Genomic DNA, 17,815 nt, shown 5'->3' on the forward strand with positions numbered 1-17,815 from the left:
CTTTGGTGACAGGGTTATTCGCAGGTGCATCTGCAGATGCGACCCTGACCATTTGTCCAACAGATCCCTTTGGAATATTCTTGCATGGAATCTGCCGAATGGAATTGCTTCGTAAGAAGCCACCATTTTTCCCAGGACTCTTGTGCATTGATGTACTGACACTTTTCCTGGTTTTAGGAGGTTCCTGACCAGATCGGATAACTCCTTGGCTTTTTCCTCTGGAAGGAAAACCTTTTTCTGAACCGTGTCCAGAATCATTCCTAGGAACAGCAGACGAGTTGTCGGGATTAAATGGGATTTTGGAATATTCAGAATCCACCCGTGTTGTCTTAGCACCTCTTGAGATAGTGCTAAAGCTGTCTCCAGCTGTTCTCTGGACCTTGCCCTTATTAGGAGATCGTCCAAGTATGGGATAACTAATACGCCTTTTCTTCGAAGAAGAATCATCATCTCGGCCATTACCTTGGTAAAGACCCGAGGCGCCGTGGACAATCCGAACGGCAGCGTCTGAAACTGATAGTGACAGTTTTGAACAATGAACCTGAGGTACCCCTGGTGTGCGGGGTAAATCGGAACGTGTAGATACGCATCCTTGATGTCCAAGGATACCATAAAGTCCCCTTCTTCCAGGTTCGCTATCACTGCTCTGAGTGACTCCATCTTGAACTTGAACTTTTTTATGTAGAGGTTCAAGGACTTCAGATTTAGAATAGGCCTTACCGAGCCATCCGGCTTCGGTACCACAAATAGAGTGGAATAATACCCCTTTCCTTGTTGTAATAGGGGTACTTTGACTATCACCTGCTGAGCGTACAGCTTGTGAATGGCTTCCAACACCCTCTCCCTTTCGGAAGAGACGGTTGGTAAGGCAGACTTCAGGAAACGATGAGGAGGATCCGTCTCTAATTCCAACCTGTACCCCTGAGATATTATCTGCAGGATCCAGGGGTCTACCTGCGAGTGAGCCCACTGCGCGCTGTAATTTTTGAGACGGCCCCCCACTGTCCCCGAGTCCGCTTGAGAGGCCCCAGCGTCATGCTGAGGTTTTTGCAGGAGCCGGGGAGGGCTTCTGTTCCTGGGAAGGAGCTGCCTGTTGGTGTCTCTTCCCTCTTCCTCTGCCTCGTGGCAGGTACGACAAGCCCTTTGCTCTCTTATTTTTGTAGGAGCGAAAAGGCTGCGGTTGAAAGGTCGGTGCCTTTCTCTGTTGGGGAGTGACTTGAGGTAAAAAAGTGGATTTCCCGGCAGTAGCCGTGGCCACCAAGTCTGATAGACCAACTCCAAATAACTCCTCCCCTTTATACGGCAAAACCTCCATGTGACGTTTTGAATCCGCATCGCCTGTCCACTGTCGTGTCCATAAGGCTCTTCTGGCTGAAATGGACATAGCACTCACCCGAGATGCCAGTGTGCAAATATCCCTCTGTGCATCACGCATATAGATAAATGCATCCTTTATTTGTTCTAACGACAGTAAAACATTGTCCCTATCTAGGGTATCAATATTTTCAATCAGGGATTCTGACCAAACTACTCCAGCACTGCACATCCAGGCAGTTGCTATAGCTGGTCGTAGTATAACACCTGCATGTGTGTATATATTCTTTTGAATAACTTCCATCTTTCTATCTGATGGATCCTTAAGTGCGGCCGTCTCAGGAGAGGGTAACGCCACTTGTTTGGATAAGCGTGTGAGCGCCTTGTCCACCTTAGGGGGTGTTTCCCAGCGCGCCCTAACCTCTGGCGGGAAAGGGTATAATGCCAATAACTTTTTTGAAATTATCAACTTTTTATCAGGAGCAACCCACGCTTCATCACACACGTCATTTAATTCTTCTGATTCAGGAAAAACTGTTTGTAGTTTTTTCACACCATACATAATACCCTGTTTTACGGTATCTGTAGTATCAGCTAAATGTAACGTCTCCTTCATTGCCAAAATCATATAACGTGTGGCCCTACTGGAAAATACGTTTGAATTTCTACCGTCGTCACTGGAATCAGTGCCCGTGTCTGGGTCTGTGTCGACCGACTGAGGCAAAGGGCGTTTTACAGCCCCTGACGGTGTTTGAGGCGCCTGGACAGGCATTAATTGATTGTCCGGCCGCCTCATGTCCTCAACTGACTGTTTAAGGGAAGATAAACCATCACGTAATTCCACAAATAAAGGCATCCATTCTGGTGTCGACCCCCTGGGGGGTGACATCTGCATATTTGGCAATTGCTCCGCCTCCACACCAATATCGTCCTCATACATGTCGACACCACGTACCGACACACACCGCAAACTCACAGGGAATGCTCTAATGAAGACAGGACCCACTAGCCCTTTTGGGGAGACAGAGGGAGAGTCTGCCAGCACACACCACAAAGCGCTATATATACAAGGGATATCCTTATATTAAGTGCTCCCTTATAGCTGCTTTAATATATATATATATAGCCATTAATGTGCCCCCCCTCTCTGTTTTACCCTGTTTCTGTAGTGCAGTGCAGGGGAGAGACCTGGGAGCCGTTCTGACCAGCGGAGCTGTGACAGAAAATGGCGCCGTGTGCTGAGGAGATAGGCCCCGCCCCTTTTTCGGCGGGTTCTTCTCCCGCTATTTTTCCAGTCAGGCAGGGGTTAAATATCTCCATATAGCCCCTATGGGCTATATGTGAGGTATTTTTAGCCTTGTATAAGGTTTATATTTGCCTCTCAGAGCGCCCCCCCCCAGCGCTCTGCACCCTCAGTGACTGCCCAGTGAAGTGTGCTGAGAGGAAAATGGCGCACAGCTGCAGTGCTGTGCGCTACCTTATGAAGACTGAGGAGTCTTCAGCCGCCGGTTTCCGGACCTCTTCACGCTTCAGCATCTGCAAGGGGGTCGGCGGCGCGGCTCCGGGACCGGACTCCACGGCTGGGCCTGTGTTCGATCCCTCTGGAGCTAATGGTGTCCAGTAGCCAAGCAGCAAATCCACTCTGCATGCAGGTGAGTTTACTACTTTCCCCCTAAGTCCCACGTTGCAGTGATCCTGTTGCCAGCAGGACTCACTGTAAAGAAAAAAAAAAAAACCTAAACTAAACTTTCTCTAAGCAGCTCTTTAGGAGAGCCACCTAGATTGCACCCTTCTCGTTCGGGCACAAAATCTAACTGGAGTCTGGAGGAGGGTCATAGGGGGAGGAGCCAGTGCACACCACCTGACCTAGTAAAGCTTTACTTTTTTGTGCCCTGTCTCCTGCGGAGCCGCTATTCCCCATGGTCCTTTCAGGAACCCCAGCATCCACTTAGGACGATAGAGAAAAAATCTTCAGTATGTGCTGGCTCCTCCCCTCTGTGCCCCTCCTACAGACTCAGTTTAGAAAATGTGCCCAAGGAGCTGGGTGCATTCTCTCGAGCTCCAGAGAGTTTTCTTCAAAACTTTATTTTGTTATTTTCAGGCAGCACTGGCTGGCATCAGTCTGCCTGCATCGTGGCACTTAGGAGGGGGTGTTTCGCATTACCCCCAGGGTGTGTGCGCGTTCAAACAGCATGCCGCCACCCCTAACAGAGCTGAAGACGCTGGTGCGGTGAGTACTGGAACCGGGGTCTCCGGTTATTATGGCGGCATGAGGGTGCGGCGGTCACGCAGCGCTGCAGCTGCGGTACCCGCTGCATATCCACAGACTGGCACTGGTGTAGTAAAGGGGTTTTAACCCAATTTTCTATGCAAACATAAAAAGCCAGTATAAATATATTGCAGGGACGGCGTGCCATTGAGGGGGCGGGGCTTCCCGGAGAGTGGGACCAGCGGCTCAGAAGGCACTATTTCCTGCTGCATCAGACTCTAAGCTGCATGCAGGGAAGCGCTGCTCCTTCAAGGACCCTCTGAAAATACCTTGTACTGCGGTGTGCGGTGGGAGTAGCACAGAGACCCACCATTGCTTGTGGTTGGATCACAAGGGCCATGGTCAAATGGTCTGGTAATATAATTGAAGGGTTTGATACTATGCCTCAGGATGAGATCCTAACTCTATTGCAACATATCCAAAATACTGCTAACTTCATGAGTGAGGCAATCAAGAAGATAGGCCTCATTAATGCCCCCTCCACGGCTATGGCAGTATCAGCTCGCAGGGCACTATGACTGCGACAACAGACAGCGGATGCTGATTCCAAAAAAGACGTTGAGAATCTTCCCTTCACGGGAGATGCATTGTTTGGTGAAGGACTAAACAAGTGGATTTCGCAAGCAACATCAGGCAAGTTCACCTATCTGCCATCTGCAGCTCCTCCGGCTAGAAGGCCTTACCCCGGCCCCTCTTTACAGTCCTTTCGTGTGGCCAGATTTCGAGGCAGTGCCAGGGGTGCCTCCAATGCAGCTTAGAGGTACACAAGGAAAATCTCGCAGACCAGTGGCCACTGGATCCCTGGACCAGACATCCGGTTCTTCCTTCACTAAGCCCTCCGCGTGACGGTTGGCCCCAGCTGCAGGGGAACTATCAGGTGGGTGCTCGACTGCAATATTTCGCCCAGGTTTGGGCAGAATCCTGCCGAGACCCTTGGGAAAGAGACCTAATATCCCAAAGTTTACCGGTTGGAATTTCAAGCACTCCCTCCTCACAAATTCTTCAGGTCAGGCTTACCAGCTTCACCTGTAGCAAGCACTACCTTGCAGGTCGCCATTCAAAAACTTCTACAAACAAAGGTTATTGTTCCAGTCCCTCCTCTGTTGCAAAACAGGAAAATTTATTCAAGCCTCTTCGTGGTGCCGAAACCGGATGGTTCGGTACGCCCAATCTTGAACCTCCAATCTCTGAACCGTTACCTATGTGTGCTCAAGTTCAAGATGTAATCTCTAAGAGCTGTGGTTTCTGGTCTGGAGGAAGGGGAATTCCTTGATATCAAGGATGCATATCTACACATCCCGATATGGCCCCCTCATCAGGCTTATCTCAGATTCGCTATACTGAACCACCACTTCCAGTTCCAGGCTTTACTCTTTGGTTTCTCCACGGCTCCGAGGGTATTCACAAAAGTCATGGTGGAGATGATGCTGCAACTCCGCATGGCAGGAGTAAACATAGTCCCCTACTTAGACGATCTCCTAATAAACATAGTCCCCTACTTAGATGATCTCCTAACAGTGTCTAAGAAGATATTCCTTCCCATGGACAAAGCTCTGTGCTCAGGCCCCGCAAGATCTCGGTACACATTTGCATCCGCCTACTAGGCAAGATGGTGGCCTCCTATGAGGCAATCTAGTATGGCAGATTCCATGCCCATCCTTTCCAGCTGGATCTGTTGGACAAGTGATCAGGGTCTCACCTGCACATGTACCAGAATATACACTGCTCAAAAAAATAAAGGGAACACTTAAACAACACATCCTAGATCTGAATGAATGAAATATTCTTATTAAATACTTTGTTCTTTACATAGTTGAATGTGCTGACAACAAAATCACACACAAATTATCAATGGAAATCAAATTTATTAACCCATGGAGGTCTGGATTTGGAGTCACACTCTCAAAATTAAAGTGGAAAAACACACTACAGGCTGATCCAACTTTGATGTAATGTCCTTAAAACAAGTAAAAATGAGGCTCAGTAGTGTGTGTGGCCTCCACGTGCCTGTATGACCTCCCTACCACGCCTGGGCATGCTCCTGATGAGGTGGCGGATGGTCTCCTGAGGGATCTCCTCCCAGACCTGGACTAAAGCATCCGCCAACTCCTGGACAGTCTGTGGTGCAACGTGGCATTGGTGGATGGAGCGAGACATGATGTCCCAGAAGTGCTCAATTGGATTCAGGTCTGGGGAACGGGCGGGCCAGTCCATAGCATCATTGCCTTCGTCTTGCAGGAACTGCTGACACACTCCAGCCACATGAGGTCTAGCATTGTCTTGCATTAGGAGGAACCCAGGGCCAACCGCACCAGCATATGGTCTCACAAGGGGTCTGAGGATCTCATCTCGGTACCTAATGGCAGTCAGGCTACCTCTGGCGAGCACATGGAGGGCTGTGCGGCCCCCCAAAGAAATGCCACCCCACACCATTACTGACCCACTGCCAAACCGGTCATGCTGGAGGATGTTGCAGGCAGCAGAACGTTCTCCTTGGCGTCTCCAGACTCTGTCACGTCTGTCACATGTGTTCAGTGAGAACCTGCTTTCATCAGCACAGGGCACCAGTGGCAAATTTGCCAATCTTGGTGTTCTCTGGCAAATGCCAAACATCCTGCACGGTGTTGGGCTGTAAGCACAACCCCCACCTGTGGACGTTGGGCCCTCATACCACCCTCATGGAGTCTGTTTCTGATCGTTTGAGTAGACATATGCACATTTGTGGCTTGCTGGAGGTCATTTTGCAGGGTTCTGGCAGTGCTCCTCCTGTTCCTCCTTGCACAAAGGCGGAGGTAGCGGTCTTGCTGCTGGGTTGTTGCCCTCCTACGGCTTCCTCCACGTCTCCTGATGTACTGGCCTGTCTCCTGGTAGTGCCTCCATGCTCTGGACACTACGCTGACAGACACAGCAAACCTTCTTGCCACAGCTCGCATTGATGTGCCATCCTGGATGAGCTGCACTACCTGAGCCACTTGTGTGGGTTGTAGACTCCGTCTCATGCTACCACTAGAGTGAAAGCACCGCCAGCTTTCAAAAGTGACCAAAACATCAGCCAGAAAGCATAGGAGCTGAGAAGTGGTCTGTGGTCACCACCTGCAGAACAGCTCCTTTACTGGGGGTGTCTTGCTAATTGCCTATAATTCCCACCTGTTGTCTATTCCATTTGCACAACAGCATGTGAAATTGATTGTCAATCAGTGTTGCTTCCTAAGTGGACAGTTTGTTTTCACAGAAGTGTGATTGACTTGGAGTTACATTGTGTTGTTTAAGTGTTCCCTTTATTTTTTTGAGCAGTGTATTTCTGTCGCTAAAAGCGAAGATCTCCCTGCTGTGGTGGTTACAAGTCTCTCACCTTGTGGAAGGTCAGAGTTTTGGAACCCAGTCTTGGACTCTGTTGAAGACTGATGGCCAGCCTCCGCCGTTGGGGAGCTGTGACCCAAGAGGAAAGTGGTTGAGTCAGGAGTCTTCGCTTCCAATAAATGTTCTGGAACTCAGGGCAATTTACAATTCTCTTCTGCAGGCCTCCTATCTCCTCCGCAATCAAGCCACACATGTGCAGTCGGACAACACCACGACAGTGGCGAGAGGTGTCAAGGATACTCCTCTGGGCGGAAGCTAACGTAAGGGCCATATCATCCATATTTATTCTGGGAGTGGACAACTGGGAAGTGGACTTCCTCAGCAGGCACAACCTGGTGCCTTCACCCTCAGGTGTTTCAACAGCTGGTTCGCCGGCGGGGCTGTCCGCAGATAGACTTGATGGCTTCTCGTCTCAACAAGAAGCTGCATCGCTACTGTTCCAGGCTGCAGCGGTGGACACTCTGAGGGCACCATGACCTTACCAGTTTGTATATCTGTTCCCTCCAATGCCTTTCATTCCCAGAGTTCTAATAAGACTCAAAAGGGAATACGTTCAAGGAATTCTTACATTTTTTATTTTATTTTTTTAAACAATTTATTTTATGGTATTATGAAGAATATTACATGACTGGAAAAGGAAATCAACAGTAATATTAGTGCATAAAGTGTAAAGTACAATCAGTCACACAAGTCAGCTGTCAAAAAAGAACTGAACAATATAACAATATGATGTAATAAATTCTGCCGCGTTAACAATATAGTGTGGTAAAAAGAGAGTCTGGAAAAACAAACATCTCAAAAAAACAGTATTCCTAATGGGAAGAAGAAAGAAAAAGCATAGGCTAGAGGAGAACGGGAACATAAAAAATAAAAAGGGAAATTAAAACCTAGAAGAAACCAGTAAAATAGAGGCGAGGCAGAGGGGGGGGGGGGGGGGGGGGGGGTAGTGCAGTGCTAGGAGGAGGAAAGGGGTAGAGAGGGGATGCCTGGCTGAGGAGAAAAGTGAAAGGAGTACAATGGGTTCCAGTCCTGATGGTATGCGGATACAGTATTGTTGAGAAGGGAGGTGATATATTCCATGGAGGAAATGTACCACAATCTATTAATTAGAGCGTTCTTGGTCGGAGGTGTGGGAGATAGCCGTAATTTGGCAATTAGGAGTTTAGAAGCATTGGATATATGAAAGATCAGTTTGTTCTCTGATTTTGACGCCAAACAAAGGGGTAAGTGGAGAAGGAATATTGCTGGGTTCATTGGCACAGAACAGGAGGTGACCGAAGACATAAAGGCCACCACCGTGTTCCAGAACTGTTGGACCATAAGGCATTCCCACTAGATACAGAAAAAGGTGCCTACCATGCCGCAGCCTCGCCAACATTGAGCTGAGGAGTGTGGGTATATGCGCTGAAGTTTATTGGGGTCAAGTACCAACGGGTGTATACTTTATAGGCCGTTTCCCTAATGCTGACATTAATGGAGGCTTTAGCGATCCGTTGTCGGATGCGTGACCATTCCTCGTTGACAAGTTGTATCCCAAGGTCGCGTTTCCAGGCTATTTCGAAAGGTTCTTTGTGAGGGGACTTGGGGGACGGAATAGAGTGGTATAGCACTGAAATAGTACCGCGAGTGTAGGCATTGACGTTCAAAGAGCGAGGGTTGGCGGCGGGTTCTGGAGTGGCAGTGGGTATGAACAAAATGGTGGATCTGCAGATAAGAGTAGTGTAGGGCAGCGGGAAGATTATAGCGTTCCTGAAAATCTGCAAATGTGGGTGGAGCTGTTTGTCCGACAATGTGCATAAAACGAGTGATACCGGCTGAAAGCCAGGGAGCAGCCCAAATACCTGAGAATCCCATCGGGTATAAGGGATGTCTCCAAAGAGATGTTAGAGGGGAAGGATAAGTTGCAAGGGGAAAAGCGTTTGTTGATTGTATCCCATGTTGTCAGGGTGAAGTGGATAGAGGGATGAGAATAGGCCGAAGCTGGTCGGTGAATACGGTGCAACCACGGTAGAGAGCTAGATTGTGATCAGGAGTTAATGCATTTTCAATGTCGACCCACTTTTTTAGACCCGGGTGGGGGGATGCCAAGAAATAATGTGGCTCAGTTGTGTGGCATAGTAGTAGTTTTGTAGCAGGGGAAGGCCTATGCCACCATTATCAGATTTGGACAATACTAGACAGGTCAATCTCGTTTTTTTTGCCTGCCCAAATGAATCTCCCGAATAGAGCTTGTAGGGATTGTAGGGCGTGTGGGGACCGGAATGGGAAGCGTTTGGAATAACTATAATAATTTTGGAATAGCATTCATTTTTACTGCATTGAGCCTTCCAATCCAGGAGATGTATAGGGATTTCCAGGTCGCTATTTCTCGTTGAAGCCTTCTGAGAAGGGGGGTGTAATTGGCTTGATATAGGTGGGAGTATGGCTTGGTGACTTTTATACCAAGGGACCGAATTTGGTTGGGTCGCCATTGAAAATTATAAGTGGATTCTAAACTCGAGCGTATTTGACGTGGGATATGTAGAGACAGCACCTCGGATTTCCCTGTTGACTTTGTAACCTGAAAGGGTGCCGAACTGTGTAAGTTCTTGCATCAGGGGAGGAAGAGAGACCGGAGGGTCAGTCAAAGTAAAAAAGAACGTCGTCTGCAAATAATGATATTTTGTAGTGCTGGTTGCCCAGAGAGACACCGGAGATGCCACTGTTGATTCTAATTCGTGCAGCTAGCGGTTCAATACAGAGTGCGAAGAGCAAAGGCGAGAGGGGGCATCCCTGCCTAGTGCCATTACCTAATTTGAAGCTCGCTGAGCAGACACCGTTGGACGTGACCACTGAGGAGGGGTTATAATATAGAGTCCGGACAGCATGAAGACAACGGTCACTGAAACTGAAAGCTTCAAGGGTATGGAATAACGTGGTCGAATGCCTTTTCGGCATCCATTGCTAGGATTACCAAAGGCAGTTTGAGAGGATTAATTTGATGGTTCTATGGGTATTATCGAGCCCTTGGCGATGGGGGCTAAAGCCCACTTGATCTGGGTCAATCAGGGTTGGTAAGATTGTTTTAAGTCTGTTGGCTAGGATTTTAGCGAACAGTTTGAGGTCAGTGTTCAAGAGAAATGGGCCTGTAACTAGAACAGAGTGTGTGATCTTTGTCCGGTTTAGGGATGACTATAATTTTGGATTTTGTGGATTCAGGGCTTAATAGGATCCAGCTAGTATGGAGGTGAGCAGTTTGGCAAGATGGGGAACTAAGAGGGGGGTGAAGGATTTGTAATAAATCATGGGAAGACCATCTGGGCCGGGGGCTTTAGATGGTTTCTGGGATTTAAGGGCCTGTGCGACTTCCTCCTCAGAAATATCCTGGCTGAGACCAAGTAGGTTATGAGGATTAGGGGCTGGAAGGAAACAAGAGGCAAGATATTCTTTACAATGTTGTGAAAATGCAGGAGGGTTAGGGGGTGATGGGAGGTTGTATAAAGTTTCATAGTATTCCTTGAAGATCTGGTTGATAGTGCTAGTGCCATAATAGAGTGTATCAGTTTTATCTTTCAGGGAGACTATGGCTTGTGCAGCACGTTTTAGCCCTTGAGTTGTTAGCTAGTAGGGTGTCGGCTTTATTACCCTTATCGTAAAATGTTTGACCTAACTAGCGTAGGGTTTTTTCTGCTAGGGTGTTATGTAACTCACCTCTCGCCTTATCAAGCTGTTTCAATATTGCGACAGAGTGGGTTCGTTTATGGTCGGCTTCCAATTGCTGGATTTGGGCCGTCAGGGTGGAGAGGGTGGCTAGTTGGGTCTTTTTACGGTGAGAAGCTTCCCAAATCGTGCTCAGAGAAACGTCGGGAGTAGTGTTAGTCTCAAATTATTCAGATAGTTTAGAGGTCATGGTAGCCTGGAAGTCTGGGAGTTTTCAGGAGTGCTTCATTAAGCCTCCAGAAATGCCTTTCCGTTTTTGTGGACATTAGGTCTAGGTGGATTACCACAGCAGAGTGGTCAGACCAGGGAGTGGGATAAATGGTCGAATCAGTAAGGGAAGCGGTCAAAGAAGCACAACAAAGGAGCATATCTATTCTCGAATAGGAATCATGAGGGAGGGAGTAATAGGTATAGTCCCTGACTGTGGGATAGAGAACCCTCTAAGTGTCAAACAGGCCAGCCTCGACCATTTGTCTCCTTAAGGTCTTGGAGTTAGCAGGGCAGGAGGGAAGGTGGGCGTTACCGGAGTGATCAAGGGGGTGGGAAAGGATAGTATCAGTCACCCCCCCAGTATAGCCTTCCCTTGGTGAAAATTGTGTAGTTCTAGAAAAAAAACTGAGAAAAAATGCAGATTGACCCGTGTTGGGAGCATAAACCGAAGCCAATATAATGTCTTTGTCGTTAAGGTGACCCTTTAGTATGAGGAAATGGCCATTATCATGTCGGAGTAAGTCAATCAGTACAAGAGAGGGAGGAGAGAGGGAAAACAAAATGTGGGTATAGACTTCCCAAAGAGGGAAATCAGCCACAAATGTAGAACACCCAGAAAAAACAGGGGGATGCTCTGGGTAGGGAGCGAGGAAAGATAAAATAAACCCCAGAAGAGGATGCTAGGGGGAAAATCTATAAGAGACTGCATGGGAACACCCTAAAGATAGGAGGGGCGTAGCCTGGTGTGGGGGAGGGAGGTAGACTGAGAAAATCGCGTCCCGGCCCTAAGTGACATCGTCAAATGGCAAGAGTAGACACAGAGACAGTAAAAAACAGTAAATTGCAGTCACAACAGGAACATATAAGATACAATACCTCAGAATTCCAAAAATATAGCAGTGCTAAAAAAAATCATAACAATATACTTGTTAATAGTATGACCCGTAAGGGGCCACTATATGAAAGGGAGCAGGGACATAGAATAACAAACGGTGCAAGGTCTGATCAGGTGACATCAGTGCCCATTGCAGCTGAAGAACAGGAGGCAGGTCGCAGATCCAGTTTCTGGAGTAGTCCTATACTTTCATCTGGGGTGCGCACGACATGTTGGTGACCATGGACATCCACCAGAAGGCGAAAAGGAAAGCCCCAACGATATTTATAGCCGTGTTCTCGAAGAGTCAGCGCAATGTCCCGAAGATCCCTACATTTGGCTATAGTAATGGGTGCTAAGTCCTGAAAGATCTGGAGTTTCGTACCTTCGAAGGGTATCGGGGGAGAGTTACGACTGGCTGATAGGATGTGTTCTTTGATGCAAAAGGACAGGAAACTGAGAACCATATCCCTAGGTGGCTCAGAGCCCTCAGGTTTGGGGAGTAGGGCGCGATGCGTGCGTTCGATGCCCATATCCAGAGTAGGAAGGGATGGTACCAGTGAGATAATAAAGTGAGTAAGGTAGGAGGAGAGATTAGCAGGAACCACAGACTCAGGGATGTCCCTCACGCGAATGTTGTTGTGCATCTCCCTATTCTACAAGTCCTCATTCTTTTCTTTCAGGAAGTCGAGTTCACGGCTGAGGTACTCCAGGTCTTTGAATATTTCAGATTGAAAGGAGGAGTATTGGGAGGAGGTGGTCTCCAGCGCTGTGGTGTGCTTATCGAGAGCGGAGATGTTTTAGTTCACCCGCAACTTTATGGAGTTCTGTAGTGAGAGCGGTATTGAGAGACGCCAGAAGAGTCTTAAGGTCCGATATATCTTTCTTGGTGGCCGGTGCTTCGTCCTGATCCATGTCGGGGCCAGCGGGTTGACTGGGAGAGGTTGGTTGGGAGTTAGAGGGGCCCGGTTTATTGTGCTCATTAAAGTGGTGTGTGATATCAGCTTGAATCCCGTTTTTATTCTTGTGTTGAGATTTGCTCATGGCTGAGGTTGGTGAAGTTGTTCCAGTGGTACTGCAGAGAGAAGCTTTCTTGCTTAGAGGAAGAAGCTTTGGAGGCGACATTTAGAAATTAGCAGGGCATAGGTTCAGGGGAGGCCAAAAACGGAGAGCGTGTTAGTAGCGACAGGAGTGGTACGCCCGGGGGACACCGCTAGTAGGAGTCCACTGCTATTACTGATGATACTGATGAACGGAAGCCACGGGTAGCGTCCAGAGAGTTGTGCTACGTATGTTCAGTTCTCTTGCGAGTGGGGGATCAGCAGAGAGAGGCTGATTCCGATGGGTAAAATCCCAGTTAGATGGCACACTTTGTATGTATTTCAGCCAGACCACGCCTCCAAAGTCTCGGCATTCAAGGAGTGTATGGGTCTCAATCCGCAGGGATTCAGGAGGCGACCCCCGATTTCGAGAGCCGTGACACTGGGCACAAAGAGGCGTCAGGGATAATGAAGGATCAGATAGGGTATCCCCGGTAGCTTTTAGGTTGCCAGAAACCGGGCGTTAGAGAAATAACAGCTGGGGGGCCCTGGAGTAGCATGCCCGTAATAGTTGCCCACCACACTAAGCTATTTATAGACGGCATGTGAGATGGGAGGGTGCTATTGTGCAAGGAAGCAGCCCAAATCGTGCTGAGTCAAAGGCGCTGGGGCACACCTGCAGTGCACATGGTTGTGGCCAACTGCTAACAAATTTGCTGCTACGATCAGGTCTGAATTACCCCCATTCTACGGTAGAATTTCAACTTGGCCAGTTTCTGCAAGCAGGCGTGGTTATGGGCCCAAGGTTAGGCTCCATCAAGGTTCAGATATCTTCTCTCTGTATTTTCTTCCAGAGGCAACTGGCTGTAATTCCGGAGGTACAGTCGTTCTTGAAGGGTGTCCTTCGAATTCAACCGCCCTTCATCCCTTCCACGGCTCCGTGGGATTTCAATGTGGTACTGACCTTTCTCCAATCGGAACCTCTACACAGGGTGAAATTGAATTTTTTGACTTGGAAGACTGCCATGTTGATTGCGTTAGCCTCTGCGAGGAGTGTGTTGGAATTAGGGGCCTTATTCTGTAAGAGCCCTTATTTGATATTTCACAAGTATAGGGTGGAGTTCAGAACTCACCCAAAGTTTTTGCCGAAGGTGGTTTCAGCTTTTCACATTAATCAACCAATAGTGGTTCCAGTGTTGTCTGACGTATCGGTTGCTCCAAAGTCCTTGTACGTGGTTCGGGCTTTGAGGATTTATGTCAAAAAGACCGCTCGTCACAGGAAGTCTGACTCCCTCTTTGTCCTTTACAATGCTACCAAAATTGGATGTCCTGCTTCTAAGCAGTCCATTGCTCGTTGGCTCAGGTTGACTATTCAACAGGCCTATTCTTCAGCAGCATTACTGCTGCCGAGTTCTATTCAGGCCCACTCCACTAGGTCAGTGGGTTCTTCCTAAGCGGCTGCCCGTAGCGTCTTAGCCTTGCAGTTGTGCTGAGCTGCTACGTAGTCTGGTTCGAACACGTTTGTAAGGTTCTATAAGTTGGATACCTTGGCCGGTGAAGACCTTCAGTTTGGTCAAGCGGTTATACAGGGGACTCTGCACTCTCCCACCCATTCTGGGAGCTTTGGGACTTTCCCATGGTACTAATCCATCCCAGTATCCCCTAGGACATTAGAGAAAATAGGAATTTAATACCTACCGGTAATTCCTTTTCTCGTAGTCCTTAGGGGATACTGGGCGCCCGCCTCAGTGCTTCATGTTCTTCCTGCATACCTTGTTGTACGTTTTCTTGGTTGGGTCTGCTGATGCTGTTCCTGTTCCTGTTTTGGCTAGCGTTGCTATCCTTTGTTCTTGTTAGCGTTGCTATCCTTTGTTCTGGTAGCACAGCTATCCTTTATTACTCTTGTGTGTTGGTTCGTTGCCTCACTGCTGCTGTTGTATGTTATCCTTCTCTCAAAGTATGTCCATTACCACGGGCACAGTTTTCTAGACTGAGTCTGCAGGAGGGGCATAGAGGGGAGGAGCCAGCACACACTGAAGATTTTTAAAGTGCCAAGGCTCCAATGGACCCAAACTATACCCCATGGTACTAATACCATCCCAGTATCCCCTACAGACTATGGGAAAAGGAATTACAGGTAGGTATTACATTTCTATTTTTTCCTAGTGAACCTAGTGTGTATGTGTGTGTATCTGTAGGCACACATGGGGTGGGGAGTCTATAAAGTAAATCCACTGAGCAGGAGCATTTTAACAGAGGGGGCCCCATGCAGATTCTGGGTGGGCCCCCTCCTCTCCCCACTGCAGTAGGCTCCGGCATTGTGCCAGAGACAAATGTTACTACTGTGCTTGCATAGCGGCCATTTTGGTTGTGATTTTTGCTGTGGATTCTTCGGCTGTCAGGGGACTGGGGACAGATAAGTATTAAAACATGGGTGCAATGTGTGGGGTGTGGGCACATTGCACCCATTATTGATGCCACTTGGGCAAGGACTGTATTCTGTGCAGAAGATGTATATATATGCGTGTGTACTATCTAAATAACTGGTAATAATTATGTGGCATCAGGCAGAAGTTACAGCCTCCTCCTATCTTTAGTTTGAAAATTGATAGTGTTGCTGCGATTTAAATTTGAGTACATCTTACTGTACTTGTTTGTTAATGGATACAGAAGTGCAGACATTTTCCTGTTTTGATACATATTTGTTATTGTTTAATAATATTTAGTTTAGCATTGCTGCAGATGTGTTTGTATGGATGTAAAGACAATGAAGGATTACTTTCCTATCACAGAACACAGGACCTAAAGACAAAAAAGCATCACATCCCAGTGGTGGATCGCACGCCCTTAGAGCCCCCTCCTGTAGTTGTGGTGGTTGTTGGACCCCCGAAAGTTGGAAAGAGCACCCTGATCCGCTGCTTAATCAAGAACTTCACCAAGCAGAAGCTGAGTGAGATCCGAGGACCTGTGACCATTGTTTCTGGTGAGGCTTGAAAGGGTTAATTTCTTGTGTTTACATTTTGCATTCGTTATTGTAGAGTTAAAAAGAGGATTTCAATGTATGGTCGCAATTATAGCAATGTGCAGTTGCATACAACAATTGGTTTAACGGTTGGTGAACATCGCTTCTGAGGGGTGAGGAAAAATCTACAGTATTGATGGTCACAAGTTGGTGGCAATCGCGCCAAACAGATATGTCCTCATACACCTAGCCTTAATACGGCATGAGACCCCTAGTGAGAGTGATCTGCGGCGGGCAGTGTAGCATCTTTTTGCTTGAATGTCTAATGCGCCCTACACACTTAAAGATTTCACTGAACAATATGAACGTTCTCATTCATGGATGAACGAGATATCGTTCATATTGTTCAGTGTGTAGGCATCAACGATGAGTGATGCGCGGCCCCGCGCTCATTCATCGTTGGTGCCGTCAATTTATGCATGCAAGCCAATATGGACAATCTCGTCCATATTAACATGCACTGCTATAGAGCTGGGTGACGGGGGGAGTGAAGAAACTTCACTCCCCCGTCACCTCCCCCTGCTGCCGTATCGCCCGTTGGGCAGCTCGGCGATGGGTCGATGAGTGTGTAGGGCCCTTAAGTTACAGTGCAATGCAACAAAATATCCTTCATGAGACTGAACTGATTATTTTGATATGACACTTGTACAGTATATCTATGTCCGACTGAGTCCGTATACGAAACACAAAGGTACTAGTCATGAAAAAATCTGCAGGCGCTGTATCGTAGCACTTCATATACAACTAAAGAGAATCGGTGACACAGGTGTCGAATATCAAATTAATGAGCAGTCTCCTGATGTGTCCTAGTTGTTGCATTAAGACACACACTCGAACCAAAGTATATATATATATATTTTTTTAGAAAGAATTGCACGAGAAGGGATGTTTGCGCTACTGCGGCAGTGGTATATGAGAACATACATCTGTATTAACAATGGTAGTTTCCAGTTCTTTGTTTTATTAAACATGATTCTCCAGTCCAGACAAACGGATGTCCAAGAAAAAATATTGGATATTTTTTTTAGAAGGTGATTCCTCTATGGTAGGGGTGGACAAACTGGTCCCCGAGAATTACCAGCAGGTCATGTTATCCAGGGGAGCCGGTCTCTCGGTCGACACTATTGGTCGACAGGGTCTGTAGATCGACATTTTCTAGGTCAAAAGGTCGACATCAGTTTTCGCTATTTTTTTTTTCTTTTTTTGAACCTGTTCATACTTAACGATCCACGTGGACCACAATTCGGAACGGTAACCTGCGAGCCATGCGAGGGGACACGGTGCACTAATTGGGGTTCCCGGTCACACTACGAAGAAGACGACCCATAAAAAGCATAAACTCATGTCAACGTTTTGACCTGTCGACCTAGAACATGTGTACCTAGCATCCCTGTTGACCTAGTTACTGTCGACCAATAGTGGTCGACCTAGTTACTATCTACCTTCCATACCACACCCGTTTTCCAGATCACCTGTGGATCTGTAGAATGTGTCGGTTAGAAATGAATACACCACATGTTTAATAATGTGACAGTCAGTAATAACTACACCTGTGCACCAGCTAGGTGGTCTGGAATTTTAAACTGTTGGTAGATCTCAGGGACCGGGTTGGCCACCTCTGCTCTATGGGATGTGAGCAAATATAAGTGTAGTTTTCCTGCTCTTAATATCTTACTGCGTGTCATAGTTTGTGGCTAATTGTGTGTGCCCCCAGATGATGTTATAACAGTTGTAGCAAGATATTATGAGGTCAGTTCAATTACTAGTGATGTGCACACATGTTAGCCAGTTACGGTACCTATGAAATTGCTATTTTTCTGTCAGTCACTAGGGGACACTGGCACAACTTCAAGACCGTGGGGTGATGATGGTGGCTTACAGGGAGCTGGCACTTTAAATATTAATCTAAGAAGTGAAACAGGCTCCTCCCCCTCTATCCCCCATCATCCCTCAGTTTTGAATTTGTGCCGAGGGAGCCGGTCACTGCTGACTGAGTTCCGGCTCAGTCTATATTTACTTTCATTTAT

General features: G+C 47.5%; 1 protein-coding gene across 1 annotated transcript in view; it reads left to right on the forward strand.

The window, feature by feature from the left end:
• Positions 1-17,815, forward strand: part of BMS1 (BMS1 ribosome biogenesis factor) — a 105,289-nt gene that overhangs the window by 8,133 nt on the left and 79,341 nt on the right. The window contains exon 3 of the mRNA XM_063958738.1: positions 15,559-15,749. Within this exon, the coding sequence (XP_063814808.1) occupies positions 15,559-15,749 (191 nt within the window). The remainder of the gene's footprint in view (positions 1-15,558; positions 15,750-17,815) is intronic.

Source organism: Pseudophryne corroboree, chromosome 3 (genome assembly GCF_028390025.1).
Source record: "Pseudophryne corroboree isolate aPseCor3 chromosome 3, aPseCor3.hap2, whole genome shotgun sequence".
Lineage (NCBI taxonomy): Eukaryota > Metazoa > Chordata > Amphibia > Anura > Myobatrachidae > Pseudophryne > Pseudophryne corroboree.